The sequence below is a fragment of the Tenrec ecaudatus genome, chromosome 11 (genome assembly GCF_050624435.1).
Source record: "Tenrec ecaudatus isolate mTenEca1 chromosome 11, mTenEca1.hap1, whole genome shotgun sequence".
Lineage (NCBI taxonomy): Eukaryota > Metazoa > Chordata > Mammalia > Afrosoricida > Tenrecidae > Tenrec > Tenrec ecaudatus.
The window spans coordinates 71,297,156-71,314,847 of NC_134540.1; the positions used below are offsets into that span (position 1 = coordinate 71,297,156).

At 43.8% G+C, this 17,692-nt stretch overlaps 1 protein-coding gene and 1 non-coding gene across 2 annotated transcripts in view; both read right to left on the bottom strand.

The window, feature by feature from the left end:
- The window catches only part of TMEM131 (transmembrane protein 131), a 190,163-nt gene that overhangs the window by 32,280 nt on the left and 140,191 nt on the right, over positions 1 to 17,692 (bottom strand). Inside the window, exons 13-25 of the mRNA XM_075563195.1 lie at positions 16,835 to 16,943; positions 15,924 to 16,077; positions 15,654 to 15,824; positions 14,761 to 14,871; positions 14,533 to 14,667; positions 12,757 to 12,861; positions 10,571 to 10,657; positions 6,651 to 6,803; positions 6,474 to 6,549; positions 6,196 to 6,313; positions 2,384 to 2,522; positions 2,175 to 2,284; positions 1,699 to 1,765 (exon numbers count right to left, since the gene is read on the bottom strand). Coding sequence (XP_075419310.1) covers positions 1,699 to 1,765; positions 2,175 to 2,284; positions 2,384 to 2,522; positions 6,196 to 6,313; positions 6,474 to 6,549; positions 6,651 to 6,803; positions 10,571 to 10,657; positions 12,757 to 12,861; positions 14,533 to 14,667; positions 14,761 to 14,871; positions 15,654 to 15,824; positions 15,924 to 16,077; positions 16,835 to 16,943 — 1,535 coding nt within the window. The remainder of the gene's footprint in view (positions 1 to 1,698; positions 1,766 to 2,174; positions 2,285 to 2,383; positions 2,523 to 6,195; positions 6,314 to 6,473; positions 6,550 to 6,650; positions 6,804 to 10,570; positions 10,658 to 12,756; positions 12,862 to 14,532; positions 14,668 to 14,760; positions 14,872 to 15,653; positions 15,825 to 15,923; positions 16,078 to 16,834; positions 16,944 to 17,692) is intronic.
- LOC142461947 (U6 spliceosomal RNA) lies at positions 6,893 to 7,000 on the bottom strand. Its single transcript, XR_012787110.1, has one exon. It is a non-coding gene; the product is annotated as a U6 spliceosomal RNA (small nuclear RNA).

The following is a 17,692-nucleotide window of genomic DNA, read 5'->3' on the forward strand; positions in this document are numbered from 1 at the left end:
GGGGCTCCTAACACTCATTGAGGGCATTCCATATCCCAATGAACCATTCTAGGGCATTCGTGAGATTTTGGGAAACAACTCTGAGAAACGCATTAGTTTTACTTTATGTGTGGTGTTATTAAGGACCCTTGGTGGTGCAATGGTTAAGCACTTAGCTGCTAACATGGCTTGCACCCACCTGATGCTTCTTGGGGAAAAGACTTGACAATCCGCTCTCATAAAGCTCACAGCTTAGACAGTCCTATGGGGCAGTTTTACCCTGTTACAATGGACTTGACGACAGTCATGATTAATGCCGCATTGCTAGTGGGGAAGCTGGAGTTCAGGAAGGCTTATTCACTTGCTCAAGGTGGCAAAGTTAGTAGGTACAAAGCCATGACTCTTCGGGAGCCAACCTCCCTTGTTCTTATCAGGGAAGCAGCAAATGGCAGCAGACAGGGCTGTAACCTGTACTCAGTTCAGAACAGGACCTAGAAACCAAACCCACCTGCCATCGAGTTGATTCTGAGTCACGGTGGTGACCTTATGGGACAGAATACAAGTGGCCCTGTGGGTTTCTAGCCTGACCACCTTTATAGGGGTGTAGAGCTTCATCTTTCTCCCTGAGTGGCTGGTGGGTTTGACGTGCTGGCCTTTGGTTAGCAGCCAATGTCAATCTGCTATGCCACCAAGGCTCCTCCAGAGAGAAGACGATCGCGTGCCATTCCCATCTCAAGTGATTTAGGTGGAGGGTCAACTAGATCCTTATTCTCACTCCCTTAATGCCTCCATATCATTACCAGGAGGTGGGACACCGGGCCAAATCAAAGACCACAATGAAACTTAATGCCCAAATCTGAGCAATAACGACACCACTGGTCAAAAAAATAAAACGCCAAAGTCAAAGTTAACACTGGTGTCGATGACGTGTCGTGGAGAATCAAGAGAACCTACTCAGTGAAGGTCTTGCAGTGAGCAGGTTGGTCCTCAGTAGGATGTTTACAGATGAGTGGCTATGTAGCTAGCAGGAAGACGGGTGGGGAGGGCAAGAGGCTCGGGCGGTTGGGAAGGGGCCTTTACCTCCAGGCGCATTGCCTGGCTGACACATATGCTACTTGAAGGGTTTCCATAACATGACTGTTAGTGGTTGCTTAGCCTGGTCTGTGGGAATTGACTTGACTCAAAACAGCAACAAGTATTATTAACATTACAAATGGGGAAGTTAGAGGTCATAAAGGCTTATTCAATTACTTGACAAGAAGACAGTTTCTTTACTAAAACAAACCAACATTTACATTAAAAGGGCGCACTGATGGAAAGCTAGGCAAGTTGCTGTGCTAGGTGACCTGGGGCAAGGGGACAGAGATGAGCACAGCCGGCTTGGGCCTGATATTCATGGGGTTTACAATTTTATTAGACTAGCACCCTGCATTTAAACATAAGTGACCAAACTCAACATTTTGAGGCTTAATAAAAATAAACTATGTACTCATATATACTTCACCAGAATTTCTGATAACAGCGATATACATCTTTAGGCACTTAATATTTAATGACCGTGAATAGGATCTAAGCCCCATCCACTCTTTCCAGTTTCTCGGCTGGAAATAATTCATGGACCCCCTCTGGCTTCTTCCAGGGCAGCCAATAGCTTCACATCTGCACTGATGACAGCATCTAATTATTTCTTTAGAATCATTAAGAATTTTGAATACTCACATTATTCCGGAAGACTTGGAATTCTAGTGTTCTCAAATCTATCTTTGCCGCCTTGCTCAAGTTAAACCTAAAGTTTAAAATGAACATATATTTCTTTGTAAACAACATGAGAAGTAAAGAGATTGTGGAATAATTAGCAGGTCTGGACTTTATCCGAAAATTTTAACTTTTGGCATATTGCCAGACTAATATAATTTTCCAAAACTAAATGCCACAATTTGCAATTAATATTTTGTTCATGGTTGAAAAGTTCCCATGCTTTCTCTTTACAGATCACTTGACAAGGAGTCCCACGTGACTTCTTGTCTTCAGCTGAAAGCCACTCTAGATGCTTCCCATCCTACCAACCACCTTCTTAAAATGAATGTCTCTAACTCTATTACTGTCTGGAGTCAGGGAAAGTTTGAGAGATGTAACACGATGCTTCAAGGCTAATAGCAAAACACGTATGTTTGATTAACTACAGCAAAGCTTACCTTGACAATAACTTATCTACAAAGACTGAAGCACTGGAATAGAAAGCCAGAGGAATAAATTGAATATAGACAGGAACATCTGCAGGATTTTCTAAAGTAATCTCTTCTTCCTTAAACAGATTGAGAACATTAAATGAAATATTTCAGTAAGTAAAAGCAAAACTATTCAAACTCTGTATTTCCAAAGTGCTCTCACTTTGAATACTTACGGAAGAGCAGTTTGTATTAGTAAGTGGAAATTTCAGGTGCCGGGGTGAACTGAGTATGGAAGGCCACAAGAGCTCAGCAGTAATTTTTGAAACTATGTTTTTTTGAAGGTCTGTATTTACTTCAAATGCAGCACTCAATCTAGAAAAAATAATTTATAAGCCACCACATTAAAATGAAATATTTGAGTTTTCTGAATATAACAAATTCTAGCAGGCTTGTGTACTTGAGGAATTTTATTACGTCCAAGGAGAAAACAAGTTTATGGTTCTAATATTTTACTAGGCTTTTAATGTTATATGGGTGCTAAGAACTACCACAATACGTCTCCTATGCTGTTATTTTACGACTATGGAAAGAGTGACATCCTAGACCCAGTCCCCACAGCTCTACAACAATCCCAAGTAAGCTTTGACAAGACCATAATGTACTGTGTATGTTCAACAAGACCAAAGTTGAAAGCTGGGCTGCATTAGGTACATATTGTTAAAAGGCAGGCACATCAAGAAATACTACAAATCCTCTATTTACAAATACATGTTGCTGTGGAGATTCCTAAAGGATCTTGTTTGCCGAGTGGAAAGATGTAGATACCAATAACTCAAATTCTCTCGTGGCTTCCCAGGCTGCAAATCTTTCGAGCAGACAGCCTCATCTCTTTCCTAAGGAGTGCTGGAGGATTTGGACTGTGATCTTGTGGTGGGTCATTCAGGGTCTACCCAGAGCCTCCCAGGGGCCTCCCACATCCACAGCAGAGTGCTACTGTTTCCAGGGGAACTGACGAGCAGGGAGTAGATTACCGGCAATACAGTCTTTTTATCTCCTTTGAGATTAAAAAAAATATCTTCATATGGAATGAAAACTTTAGTTGAAGATGTAATATTTTGATATCTGTAAAATTTCCAGCAATCTTCAGAACACCACTTGAACATACATTTTCTTTACTTTTCTTTCTAACTTAGGAGTGTTTATAAGCGCATACAACACAAGGAAACAGTGTTGGAAATGGGGTTAAGGTCCCTGGGCCCAACCACTGAAGTTAATTTTACTCATGACACTATGGAATTATGAGATCACATTTTACAACACTGGAACTGACCCAGGACACAGGAACGGGCAGTGTGCTGTCCTGGTGTTAGGTGCCAACGAGTTGGCTCCGCCCCTTTGTGACTATGTACAACAGGACAGCACACTGCCCGGTCCTGTGTCATCGTCACAACAGGGGTCACTGTTGTAACCACTGTGTCATTCGTCTGACCGCGGGTCTCCCTGGTTGCTGACCCTCTACTTTACACTGCGTGAGGTCTCTCTCCAGACTCGTCCCTGTGACAGCGTGTCTAAAGCATCGGGATAGTCTCGCCCACCGTCCTCACCTGTAAGGAGTCTCTTGGCTTCATTTCTGCCAAGTCAGAGTTGTTTGTTCTTTTGGCAGCCAGTCCTTGGTATACTTATTGTCGACGACACCACATTTCAAAGGCATCCATTCTTCTGTAGTCTTCCCTCCCTACCATCTAGCCTCACACACACCTGCCACGTATGGTGACTGAAAATACCACGGTAGGTACCTTTGTCTTCAAGGGAGCATCTTTACTTTGTAACACTTTACAAAGAAATCTTTTGCAGATTTGCCTATGCAATACGCCCTTTGATTTCCTGTTTCCACAGGCATTGTGAGGGTTAGGGATTGTGTCAACTAGAGACTCCTGGCAAGAGAACGGGCGGAGCTCAACCTATCGAGTGCCTCACAGATTGATGGCACCTTGTTGCCACCGGAAGTCTTTTTTCTGAGAAACCAGGAGAGTCGAAGCCTCTTTGGCTCTTTGCCTTCTGGCAGAGCTGACTCTTGCTTCTGTGTCCCCCACCTCCTGCTCCAGTGCCTGCCAGTCCCAGGCGCTGTCAGGCGACCGCGGACTGGAAATGGGCTGCAGTTCTCGACTTCTACAACTGTGGAAGCCTTGCCTAGCAACCTCTTTATACACGACACACACACAGTCGTTCCTGGCTTGTTTCTTTAGAGAACCAACCGCACACAGGCGTTGCTGTGCGTCCACAGGAGACAAGGGAAGTCCCTTACCACCTCAACGTTTCCCCGTTCACGATCATGCTGCTTACTGGTCCAGTGTGAGCAACTTCATTCCTTTATGCCGAGGTAAAATCCAAATGGAAGATAGATTACAGTCAGACCTCCGTCAGTCAGTACTGCAAGTCCTCTTCCTCTTTATCAAGGAAAGCTGTTGGGTCTCATCTATACATCACGGGGTGTTGGTGAGTCTCCCTCCAATCCTGATGCTGCGCTCTTCTTTAGAAAGCTAGGGGCGTAAGCTCACTGCAGCCTAAAGTAGGATCAGGAAGAATACCACTTTCACTGTGCCGCGGGGACTTGGTTTTTCAGGGTGGGCAGGTGGTCCAGTGGGGAGGTGGAGCCACAGACAGGTCACGGGGTAGTGGTGGGTGGGAGGGAGGTGAAGAGATGTCCTGGCAGCTAAGCCTAAAGCGTAATCCTAAGTGGAGGCTCAGTCTTGGAGACGGTCTGTACTTCTGGATGCCCACCATGGACGCACAAAGGATCAAAAGAAAGAACGAAACCTCACTGCCAGTGAGTCGATTCTAGAGGGCAGACTGACTGCCCCGCTGGGTCTCCGAGGCGGTGCATCTTCACGGGGCAGAAAGCCCCTCTTCCTCCGGCGGAGCAGCTGGCGAGTCTGAATGGCTGGCCTTGTGGTTAGCCGCCCAGTGTGGACCCCACCAGGCTACACCACAAGTTTTAATTGGCACTATTTTACTGAGTCTATTAGAGGGTGTATCTTTGTTCTTAGTCCCATAGTTTTAAAGGAAAACGTTAACTCTCTTGCATTATGAAAATTTCAGATAAAGGCTCAGATTCAACTGTTAATGAAACCAGAATATCTCAATGATCCCGATAAAACATTCCTTCCTCAAGTTACCTAGCTTGGAAGGACAGCACTCATGAGCTGTCATCTTCTCATCACCCTAGCCAAATTGCCTCCAAAGTACGTAAAGAGGCCAACTCTCTATACTGCCAAACAGGCATGCATTTGCTTTCGAGCTCAGGGGCAGCACTGACCTGTCACTGGGACATTTTCGACCTGCCAGAGACAGGTGGCAGTGCCCTGTGAACTGTGCCCCTGAGCCCACTCACAGCTCGGCAGGTGGGAAGAGAGACACGCTCTGGAACAGAGTATTCTGCACAATGAGCACGTATGCACTCTGACAGCTACTGTAGAATTAAACCTAGAAAGCGTTTCCTTTGCCTCTGACAGAGCTCAATGGAAGATGAAAACGGTTTTTCTTACACAAATGGGAGCACTGGAGTCACCTTACACAAAGACAACACCATCGAGCTTGACTTTAATGAAGTGTCTCGAGAAGAAATCTCCCTTGGTATCCATAGGGGATTGATTCCACCACCGCTTCCCCCTTCCAGATACCCAAATCTGACAAGGTTCAGCCTCCTTCTATGAAACATGTACTAGTTGCATGTAACCTACTGGAGTCCTCTGCACACACACAACCTCACTCACCCTTGGCTGGCTTACACTGCCTAATACACCGCGAGCGCCGTTCTCCCTCAGCCCCTCAAGGCTGCTCTGACCACACGGTGGCTTTTCAGGAGCCATTTCCCCACTCTGAATACATGACAATGTATGATAACTCATTAATAACTTCCTGAGGCCTAGGCACGTTTATTAGCTATAAAGAAGTAATAATCCTCATAGAAGAACGACATTTACCAAGTAAAATTAACCGAGAAGTCTCCAAATGAGCGAAGCTAAGTGAAAAACAAAACCATTACCTGTGACCTGCATTTTCCTTCACTGCCATCCAGCCTTTGAACAGGCTTTGATGCAAACCCCAGTCGGGTTCCCACAGATCCTCCTGCATAGCCAGGCCAGACTGCAGCTTGGGTTCGGCTGAAACAAGAAAGAAGCAGTGAGAGGATGCCTGGCCTCCATTTCCTTCACACACTCTCTATGGTACCAAGAGGCAGGGATGGAGTTCACAAGTGGCAGCCTTGGATGAAAACCGACTTGGGGGTGACGGTCTGTGAGAGAGGGCAGCAAAGTAACTTACATTTGGATAGAAAAGGCAAGCCAACGTAGCAGCGGTCCCCACACTGCAGTCCCGGATCAAAATAAATGTTTGCGATCTAGAGAGAGGCACAGGAGAACCATGAATCCCAAACACACAGGCGGTCACTGGAACCAAGGACTCGACTCAGAGGAATTCCCAAACACAACATTTTCAAACCTTTGATTTCTTCCCTGGCTCCAAGTCTTCCTTGTTGCCCCGTAATCGTTTGTAATAAAACCGCACATCTTCAGATAAGGAACGTATTTGTTGTATCTTTACCTTCTGTGAGAAGGAGTTCATAATATTTAAACTTTGATGAACTATTTTACCCTGAAGAAAAATGACAAGACAAAAACAATACTCATTTGTACATGGCTGGATTTTCTTAAAATCCATGTTATTCAGCTGAGGCCTATTTTTAAGAAATCCAAATCCAGATAACATTTACCTGTCATCCTTGTGGCGGGGCCATACTCATGTTCTCTGGATCGGTCCAACTTTAGTCTAAGTGCTGCCGAAGCGAGCACCAGATAACTTTCCAAAGTTTTTTCAGTTAATAATTCCTAAGTTTGTAACTAGAACCCCATCCCTCTTCCCCAACACTGTGTGTGCGCGCGCGCGCATGCGTGTGTTGATGGTGGTAGCAGTAGTGAAGGCATGCTACAGAAAAGTAATGTAAAATACCTTGGCACCCCTGAGAAATGAACCAAAGTAAAACTGTTCACAGTTTATTACTGAGAATTACTGAGAAAGTTAACCAGGCTCAATTAGAGATAACGTTAATTTGTACGTATTTTATTGCTTTTTTCCTGAAAGTTTACCCATCAAGCTAGCCTTCCATCAAGCTGGGCCCAGTCTGTTCCCTTTCCAGTGCGCTAGTTCCCTGCCCCTCCTTGCCTTCTCCACACTGCATTCTGCGCAATGGCTGGGCTTTCCGTCTCAGACTGGTTCTTAAGCAGGACACTGATCTGAACAGGTAACACCCTTTTATTTTGTGGACCACTCTGCTAGTTTGCTAAAAGGCGATCTCAGGGCAGGTTTGGTTCTAGGTTTAAAGAGTGGAGATTAAAATAAGAAGGGGTGGTGGTGGAGATAGCTTTGAATAAAAGCAACGGTAACTTTTAGTTTGTTAAGTAAAGCTTTTTTATACCAAAGTAAGGTTGTGCTTCTGATTCCTCGCCATTGGAAAGTCTCTAAATGGTCAACCTCACTGGTTTACTACCTGCTGTGACAAGGCAGAAAAGGCGAGAGTTGAGTAATGGCCGCCAAGGCCAGCGCTGAATCATTCACAGTGCAGAGGGGGAAACGCATTGCCACGGCGCCCAGGCCGACTCACAGCAACCCCGCAGGACACGGCAGACCTGCCTCTGTGGGTTCTGCGACTGTCACTCTTTATGGAAGTAGACAGCCCAGCTTTCTCCCTCGGCAAAGCTGGTGGTTTTGACCTGTTGTTGTGAGTCACAGCCCAACTCGTAACCATGACTGCACCGAGCTCCTTAACAGAGCAAAAGAAGTCATTCGAGGGCAGAGACGCCGTGGGGATGGAAGGAAGAATCAGGAACAGCAGACGTGTGCTGAGTCCTCGTCTGGCCTCTCATTAACTGCCATTGTTCTCTGCCACCTGGTCTTTGTGTACCTGTGGTCACTCCGTGCCTGCTTCTCAGGTGTACGGACCAAAAGAAGTACCAGATATGGAAGTTCATCTGACAATTCCCACTCAAATATCAAACATTTAAACTGTGCTAACTGACTAGATGTAACTATTGGATAAGGCCGTTTTGGTTTTACTTTAAACAGAATTTGGTACTATAAGGCTAATTTAAACAATATCTCAAAGTGTCACCTGAAGTGGTTCAACGCCCACGATGGGCCAGTCACTTCTGAGTGACAGGGGCCCACGTGTGACGGAGCAGAACTGTTCTATACGGGGTCCACGGCCATAACTGTTACACAAGCACCTGGTCAGGCCTTACTTTTAAAGGGACCCACTCTCATTTACCCCACCCATGGGCCCTTTTGCTCTTTATCGAACGTCTTAGGATCTTTTCCCTTCCTTCCAGAATTTATGCGGTGATTGAAATGACTGAGAAGGTAGTGGAAAGTACAAAGGCCTTTCAAATAAATAACGAAACAAGAATTCTACGTAGTTCATACAAAGTGGAATGACAGGAAGATGCAGTAAGGCCCAAACTTAAATGCACCAAAACTGATCATTCCAAATCCCTCTGCAGTGAGATTTCATTCTATACACTCTAGGATTCTGCCCTGGGTGACTTCCGCTATAGCACCATGTCTCCTGCCACAGGGAGAGACATTTCTACACGGGCACCACTTTGTCCTGGTGTTCCCAGTTCTCTTCTCAGGCTCAAATCCAAATCACAATTTGACTCCTCCATCTACGTGCCGAAGGAGCCTTGGTGATGCTGTGCACTAGGTGCTGGGCTGCTATGTACCAAGTCCATGGTTCAAACCCACCAGCTGCTCTGTGGGAGTAAGATGAAGCTGTGGCCTCGGAAACCCACAGGGGCACTTCTACTCTTTCCCACAGGGTTGCTGAGTCAGGATCAACTGCTCACACCCACTTCCATTTGGACGACCTCCTGACATTTGGGAACAGTTCATACAATACAGCTGCAAAGTCTCTGGCCTACGGTTCTTTCATCCATCCGTTAGCTACTGAACACCCACCCCTGAGGACACACTGAAGAGCCTTCAATGGGGAGATCAACATTTGCAAAATAATCAGAGCACACAGTGAGGCTTGCTGCGAGAGGTTTTCCACAGTATTCTAGAATCATACAGGAAAGAACTAACGTTGCACAGAGAATTCAAGAACTCTCCAGAGAAGAGGTGACAATGTGAAAGCTGTGTTCTTGGAAGTGAGGCGGACAGGCACTCAGAGCAAAGAGCAGGACTTGGGTATGTGGGTGTATAAAAGGTTGTACTGCCTTTGCCATAGCCCCATGGCAAACCTTTCCACGCCACTCGCCTGTGGACTCTGGCCGAGTGTCGGGGTTGGTAGCCCTGCATCCAGGCTTCTATATGCTTCCTGAATTGACTTCTACCAGAGTGCCAAACTTTGAAGCCGAGCCACGATGATGTCCAGCTCCGGCTCGAAAGCTTTGGTTCTCGGTGGATTTAAATGCATTCCTTTTTTTCCTCATGCTTTTTACCCCAACACACCAATCCACCTTCTTTTGGAAAACTTCCTTCTAATCTTGCCATACTGAACAGTTCACTATTGCCTGAACCTATTTCAGACTTTATTGCCTGAGACTTTATTCAGGCTAATGGCAAATTCGGACCACACGTCTCTCTCTCTGCCAGAAGCGGTGCTAGGTCGGTTCACTGGGCGACTCCATCAGCCAGCACCAGTTTATTTTTACTCCTCTTTGGGCACTCAGGTTTCTGGTGGCGTAGTGCACTGGGCTGTTAATTTTACGGTTAGCGGTTTGAAACCACAGGCTGCTCTGTGGAGGAAGGGCGAGTCTTTCTGCTCCCAGAAAGATGTCCAGTCTTGGAAACCCAAGGCAGGCAGCTCTACCCTCCCCTTCGCTATGAGTGAGAACTGACTTAATGCTCGTGGGTTTGAGCAGCTGGGTCAGCACTATACCAGTCACCAGAAGGCTGGCAGCTGAAGGCTCCCAACAACAACCCTGTGGGAAAGGCGAGGCTTTCTACTCTTGCAACAGCCTCAGAAATCCTGCACAGCGCCGGGAAGTTGGGAAAGCCCTGGGCGCAGTGGGTTTTCTGTTTCTGCTGAGAGACACAGACAGTCCTGGAAAACCACAGGGGGCAATTCTGCCGATAAGCACACTACGCGTAAGAAGCAACCAAGTGACTCCAGTGAGTTTGTTTTATTTTGGATCTTGGGACAATTACTATACATCTATAAATTATGGGCCTATTCTAAGAAGGACAGTTTCTGAGAGAAAGTATTATTCCTTATTCTTATTTCTAGATCCTTAAGGACCTTATACTGTGTCTTGCCTTATAATAAATGATTACTAATGAATAACAGATTTGAATCTAGGAGCATAAATGTGAAGGTAAAGGACAAATGTAGTAAGAAAAAAGTCTGTAAATAATGGTCTTACTGGGAAAGTCGGTGGGAGCACTATATGCTTTGGGAAGCAAGTAAGTGAGCCCACTGCGATCACGGCCTTCACGGGAATTGTTAAGATCTGTGGAGTAAAGAAGACCACAGAGAAATAAGTGGTTACATTTGTTTTTGATCCTGACAATTGTTGGATTCATTTCTGGGAATTAAAAAAGAACATTCATTTTGCAACTTACCTTAGTAATAACCAACTCACAGCCGGTATTGAAATGACCCAGAGATATCACTTTATCTGCCTAATGTATTTTATAAAATATATCAAAATATAATACATTTCTCAGTGATTTACTGAAAACATGGCAAACAAGACTCAACCTTGGGGAACGACAAAGACACATTTTATCTAACACGAGTCCTTTGTCGAACATTCATTTAAAAAAGAAAGTCAAACTGGACTCGTGAAACAACGAAGAGAGACCCATCGGCCCATCGAGAGAGCTATGCGGAGCTCACTTTGAACACAGCAGGGATCCAATTTAAAAAGAAAAAGGACCTGAACATTCTTGATACAGAATCTTAACTCGAGCTCAACTGGTAACTGATAAGAAAAAAATTAAAGATATTGTCTCTTATTTTCATTCATTACTAAAAGAGGGGGTGCCCCCCAAAAGCTCAGCATTGTCTGCTAGCTGAGCACTGAGCAGCTCACTCTGAGTTAGTTCACTAGTGGCGTTGCCTGGGAAGGTTCTCTCTGGTCACAGTGAGTTTTTTCATAAAAGCAGTTTCACTCCAACCTTGTTTTTTTTTTGTGTGTGATGGCTGATTTAAAAGAACAGCACGTGGCTACGAAATTTTGTTTCCTGCTCAGGAAAAATGCCACAGAAATTCTTGTGATGTTGAACACAGCTTACACGGACAGCGCTATGGGGGAAACAAATCAAGTGTACAAGCGGTTTTCTCATTTCAGAAAGGTGAAATGTCGGTTGATGACAAACCTCGTTCTGGACGTCCAGCAACTTCCCGAGCAGGTGAAAATGTCCACTCGTGGTGCATTTGGAGTGCATTCCACCAGAGCAGACTGTTACTCAAGCTTGCTATCTGAAGGTTCTGAAAAGATGGCCTAACAGTGTGTGACAAAAAGGTCTGATTTGTGGCAGTCAGGAGACTAGTTTTGCCACCATGACAATGCACCTGCTCATGCAGCCATCTCAGTGCGCCAGTTTTGCCAAAAAAAAAAAAACCCACAAAAAACCAAAACAACCCAGCACGCCTCTCGTGTCCCACGCACTTTATTAACGTGACTTTGCTCCATTTGACTTCCTTTTGTTTCTGTGAATGCAGAGGGACGTGAAAGGACAGTGATTTGAGGATGTAGAAGAGGTGAAGAAAAAACCAAGGGAGGTGCTGTCAGCCATCCAAACAGATGAGTTTGAAAAATGTTTCCAAGAATGGAATCGCAGATTTGACAAGTGTCCTGGAGAGAACTTTGAAGGTGATAGGGTTGTTTTGTAAAAAAATTTAAATATATAGCTTTGGGAAAAAAAAATTTGTTTTTTGGGGTATGCCATTGTACATGGGATTCTGAAATTTTTCAATGAGTAATCAAATTAATTAATTCCTCACTTTTGAAGGGAACTAATTTGACCTATCCCAATAAATTTTGATTATTAAATGGGTAGTACTGTTCAATTTATCACATGCTTTAAACATCAAGTTAAAGATATTTCGGTTTGGCAGAAATATAGTCATTCAAAGTCTTACTAAATACATCAAATTCCAGAAAGAGTCTTTAACATTTAATGATCTTATGTCCTTTGATTTAGAAAGCATAATTATGAGAACTCATCTGAAGACATGATTCGTTGGTCTTATCCTCCTTTTTGGAATGTTACATGAGTGAGTACTTAGAGTTGCTGAAAGGAACAGAAACAACTCGCTATGCACCAGGTTCTATGTGATTTGTCACCGTGCAGGATTCTCATGCAGATCCTAAATTGTGACATCGTTCTTCTAGTTTAGGAGGGTTGTGCTTCATTAGAAAACTACGTGCCGATACATATCCCTCTTCTGTACACTATTCTGTCACCTGAAAGTCTTCAAACTTCAGGCAATCGCATGAAACTGGAGCACTGTGACTTTACCACGAGGCGCAGTCTCTGTCTCTGTGAAAAAGAAAGGCTGGGTGATTCAGAAAGGGGAGTGCCTGGCACCGAGGAGCCCTACCTCATAATCTGTTGTGATCTGTATGGCTCCGTCATGAACGCCTTCCAGTTTTTTTGCAGTAAGTTTGACTCTGAATACTGCAAAATAGCCTGAAGCCAGTATGACCTGTAGACAGCAGAGAGAATAGCATTCATTAGCCGTGCTCTTCACATAAGGTGACCAGACGTCCCGATTTTTAACAATTTTTCCTGCGTCCCGCGGCGTTTTAAAAAAGTCCCGATTTTTGGAAAGAATGCACGACAAGCTAGGGTATACGGTTTTCGGCTGCCACGTGGCTATTTCGCCAGGATATGAGTTTTATCAACGATGTCCTGCTGGTGCCCCACTTTACCAATGTTAAAATCTGGTCACCTTATCTTTACAATTTCACAGTAAAGTGGCAATCAAAGCTACAGTGATAACCTGACTTTCAAATTCCAACAAAGTTCCCATATGACAATATAGACTGGACTCCAACATCATTACAGGGGCCGTCAAGAAAACCGGCTCTATGAGGTACAGGAGACTCTCATGTGCCCGCGTAGAGGGGTGGAAGGGGCGGGTGGGATGGTTCTTTTGTCACTGGCACAGCTCCTGACGCATGTAGCGCACTATACAAGGGAACGTAAAAAGTATTGCTGCTGGGATTCCAGTTTGTACATCTACAGGCTTCTTACAACAAAACAGGTGTAATCAAGTCTCTGGGACAACTTCTCTCAGCAATATACTTGTCTCAGTTGGGTAGAGCGCCTTAAAACAGTGAAGTTTTTTTTTTTTCCTTTTCTTTTAAATGCCATGGTAAAAATGAGATCAGAGCTAATATAAAATTTCTTAGCCAAATTCAAGTAGACATTTTCCCAAATCACTGATGTTTGCAACAAGTTTACAGGAATGCTGTCTCACACAAAGCAACCTTTCTTAGACAGATAAAATGTTCGAAGGAAGGCCAAGAAGGACTCAGAGATGAATTCAAGGCAGAGAACACGTAGTTCAGAAGGGTATGGCTATTTCTTGGGACCGCCAAGGAATAATCTGGGTGGATGTTTCTGAAGGACACAGGGCTGTCACAGGGCTCTATCAGGAAGACGTTTTAAGAAAACCAAAATCTGCACTGGAGGAGTGTTTCTCCATGGGGACCAGGGGTCTGTTTAGTTTGTGAGGACAGTAGGGCTGGCCGAGAGAACGTTGTTGGGAGCGCTCACCCCACCCACTTTCTGGCCCCACTTTCTCTAAACAATGTATTTGTTTAGCAAGAGTTTAATGGGGACATAATCCCAAGGATCAATGATTCGATAGGTCAACCGTATCAGTGAGCGTTGTGCAATCTTTATCCATGGCGGTTCTGTGAACTCTCGCTCGCAGGACACACACCCCGGGTTCCCTTTCTAGGAGCAGTGGGTCTTAGGTGCACACAGCTGCTTCCTCCTGCACAATGCTCTTCTATGGTCAAGTGCACATAGTTCAGGGAAAACCCCATTGTCTTTCAATTCCTTTTGTCCACGAACATTTTTTATCTGCAGGATAGCGTACAGGAACGTGGGCAGAGGCGCAGAAGGATCAAGCAAGGTTTCTGCCACAGAGACTTTTTTCTAGTCAGTAAAGAAAATCAGCCCCAAACATTTCTGTGTGATTGACGATACTTTCTCCCAGTGTTCAGAGCTCTCTTAATGCACATGGCTTAACCTTAATGCCTGTCTGGACTTCTCCTGCACTGAGAAGATACTTTCAATGTAGTTCATGAAGGGACTCTTACTTAGCAATACGGATTCTGAGTCACAGAAAGGAACCTTTACTTACAGATGACTGGTCTGATGATGAGGATTTTTCTAACTCTGGAAGGCTTGAAATGATGGTGGTTCTATTGCCTCTTTCTGTGGCTACGAGTTCTATTGATAAACCGTCTCCTATGATATGCCAACTTTTTATAGCCAGCTTAAAACAGAAGAGACATAAAAAATGATGATCACACAACTGTATATAGTTCTTCAATATGATTTAAAGTAAGACCAGATTTTGGCTTTTTACCTCAATTGGATTGCTGTTTATAATTGCAAATAAAATGCTACTTGCTTCCGTAGCGCTCAGTACGCCAAAGTCTATGAAACGTTCCTCTGTTTTGGGGGGCAGTACAAAGTACTGGAAAGACATAAAAGAACAGAACCCAATATAAATGAACAGACACAAAGAACATGTAAAACTAAGACATGTAACAGAATATCATCCAAGAGGAAGAAAGCAGACATCAAGATATATTAAGGGTTTTATATTTTATGCATGTGTAAAATGCAGATCTATGCACATATGCCAGTGTAACTGAGAATTTTGTATGATGAAAATATTTGGGTTATTCACAAATAAAAACATTCATGGTCTCTACTGGAATGTCTCCTTTCACATAAGGCACAGAGAAACAACAAGAAGCTAGTCTCCAGCGGCTAAGCGGTGCCTCGGAGGACCAGGCAGACAGACACTGGTCTCAGTGCGTATCATGACTCCATGACAACTGCAGGGTACGAACTACTCCAGCAGGGAGGGTAAACGGGGAAGGAGTGGGAAGATAAGGCTGTCCTTCTCTAAAATTCTTAGTGATTTTGACTTTTGGCCCCACCACACCCTCCCCTTGTTCTGTATTTTCTCCCCATTATTTTTCTTCCATTTAGCTCTTACTTAACTTCTCCATCATTAAAAGCAAAACCAAGAGAGGGCAGAATGTGGAAAAGACCTAAGTGGAGACTCGTTAGAGGATTCAACTATATGTGAGGGAAAGCGACCACTGACAAGGGCAAAACTGGTTTCAAACACAGCGATAAGAGGTTTAATCGATCGGTAGAGAAAATGGAGAAATGTAGCACTTGTGCAACACACGGTCTAATTAAACACAAACATGAACAGGGAGTTCAAAGGTCAAAGGTACTTACATCTAAAAAGCCTGTGTACACCCGCACAGGTAAGTGAAATTTAGATGCATTGGTAATAAGTAAAATATTGTTATCTATGTGCATGGATGATGTAGACGGCATAAAAAACAGGGTGAAAATGTACCCTGATTCATTTGGAAGAATTAAGACGGGCTTGCTGAAGTTGTGAACCTAGGAATAATGGGAGAGAGACAAACAAACAAATAATGTGTGACTATCATCTAACTTGTTTATCAACAAAGTTAAAGGTATGAGTATTCCCAGACATACTTTAAACATGGTTTTGGCTTCTTCTGGTAGTAAAACATCATGAATGAGGATCGCAAAACTGAAAGTGTTAGTAAGATAAATTGGCCTTTCCACAGGATCAGCAGGACTGTCGCGGATGTGAAATAATGTTGCCGCATGATCAAATCCCAAATAACTATTTGGAAAAACAAAACAAAACAAAATAAATCACTTTTACTGCCATGTGTTGGTTCAAGATTGAAAGTTTTCGCGGTAATTTCATTTAGCATAAAGGACTGTATTAAAGAATTAGATCAGCAATGTTTTAGTGAATGATCACATAATTTTAGACAAAAATTTAACTTATAAATATTAAAATGTCACACAAAGAACTGTTTTCTACAAATTATATGTAAATAAGCAAGATAAGAAATGCAGTAATAGCAAAAGCTCAAAATTACTCTTCTAAAATCCTATTTATCATTCAATTGCAATTAAGTTTGTTAAGTGAACCCTCTTTCCAAGTTTGAGACTCAACTCTTACTGGCTGAACTACAACTAGAAAATGAACTATTGGTCTGTTTTAAACGTCACTAGTTTTTTTTTCAAAAATCTATAATTCTAGAAGAGTATTTTTAAGTTATAAAGGAATACAAATTACTTTACCACTCACACGTCACAAAAGGAAAGAGAGAGCGGTGCAAATAGCTCCCAGATCCTCTACACCAGCATCCGCTTTACACCATCACTGAACTGAGGCTTCATCGAAGACAAAATCACCCAACATTTACTCTTCTCTCCTCAGCAGAGGTATAAGCACTTTAAACATGGGTCTGGTCAACCACACGTTCATCGAGTTTATATAACCTTGACTATGATTTTTTTTCATCTCCTTTGCCTTGGAAGAGAGAATGCACCGACAGAAGTCATACGGCTTATTTAAGGACGCTTACCCATCTAGAACTTCCGCCTGATACGGTATCTCAAGTTTGGAATAACTCTTTTCCTTTGCTTTCACAGTTATTTTCCCAGAAAACTGCGATGTTTTTCTGGCCTTTGATGCTGAAAAGAAGCACAAAAATGCTGTCACCTTTTGCAACCGAAGGGAGAGTGAGCTGTTTCCTATGAACTGATGATGTCTTTTTAAGTTTATCTTTATGTTGGTGAAAACAGTAGTTTGTAACACTTTAAATCGATGCAACTGCCTCCTAACATTTCAAAATCACATTTGTTATTTAAAAAAGAAAAATATTGTGATTCCCCTGTAATGGGATAAATAGACAAGCCAGCCACTGAATGTGGTTGAAAGAAAACAAACAGATAAACAGCTTTCCAAACTACTTCTCTGTAACCACACGTTCTGACTGTGTCTGTGAGGAGCCTGGTTAGGGACCACAGTAGTTAGGGCCAAGGGGTTAAGCACTCGGCCGACAATTTTGGCTCCAACCTGCCAGCTGCTCTGAGGGAAAAGGATGCTTCTGTATGGAAATCCCGTGGGGTGGCTCTACTCGGCCACGGGGCCACTGTCAGTCAGAGTCAGAGATGGCACGCTCGGTGCTTAACTCTCTGCTGTGTGGCTGACCTGTGGACTTAAGATGTTTAGCAGTGTCCCCGGTCTCTACTCAGTACACAGAGACCTGGGGGCTGTGACAACCAAAAACATCTTCTCTAGGGGACAAAACTGTACCTCCTCAAGAAGCACTGGTTTACAGCTGTTTGCGGGGGTGGGTGGGTGGGGGATTACATTCTTCATATGTCCAGAGTCTTGCTAACAGAAATTCATAAAGTAGCATGGTGCATGGAAAATCAAG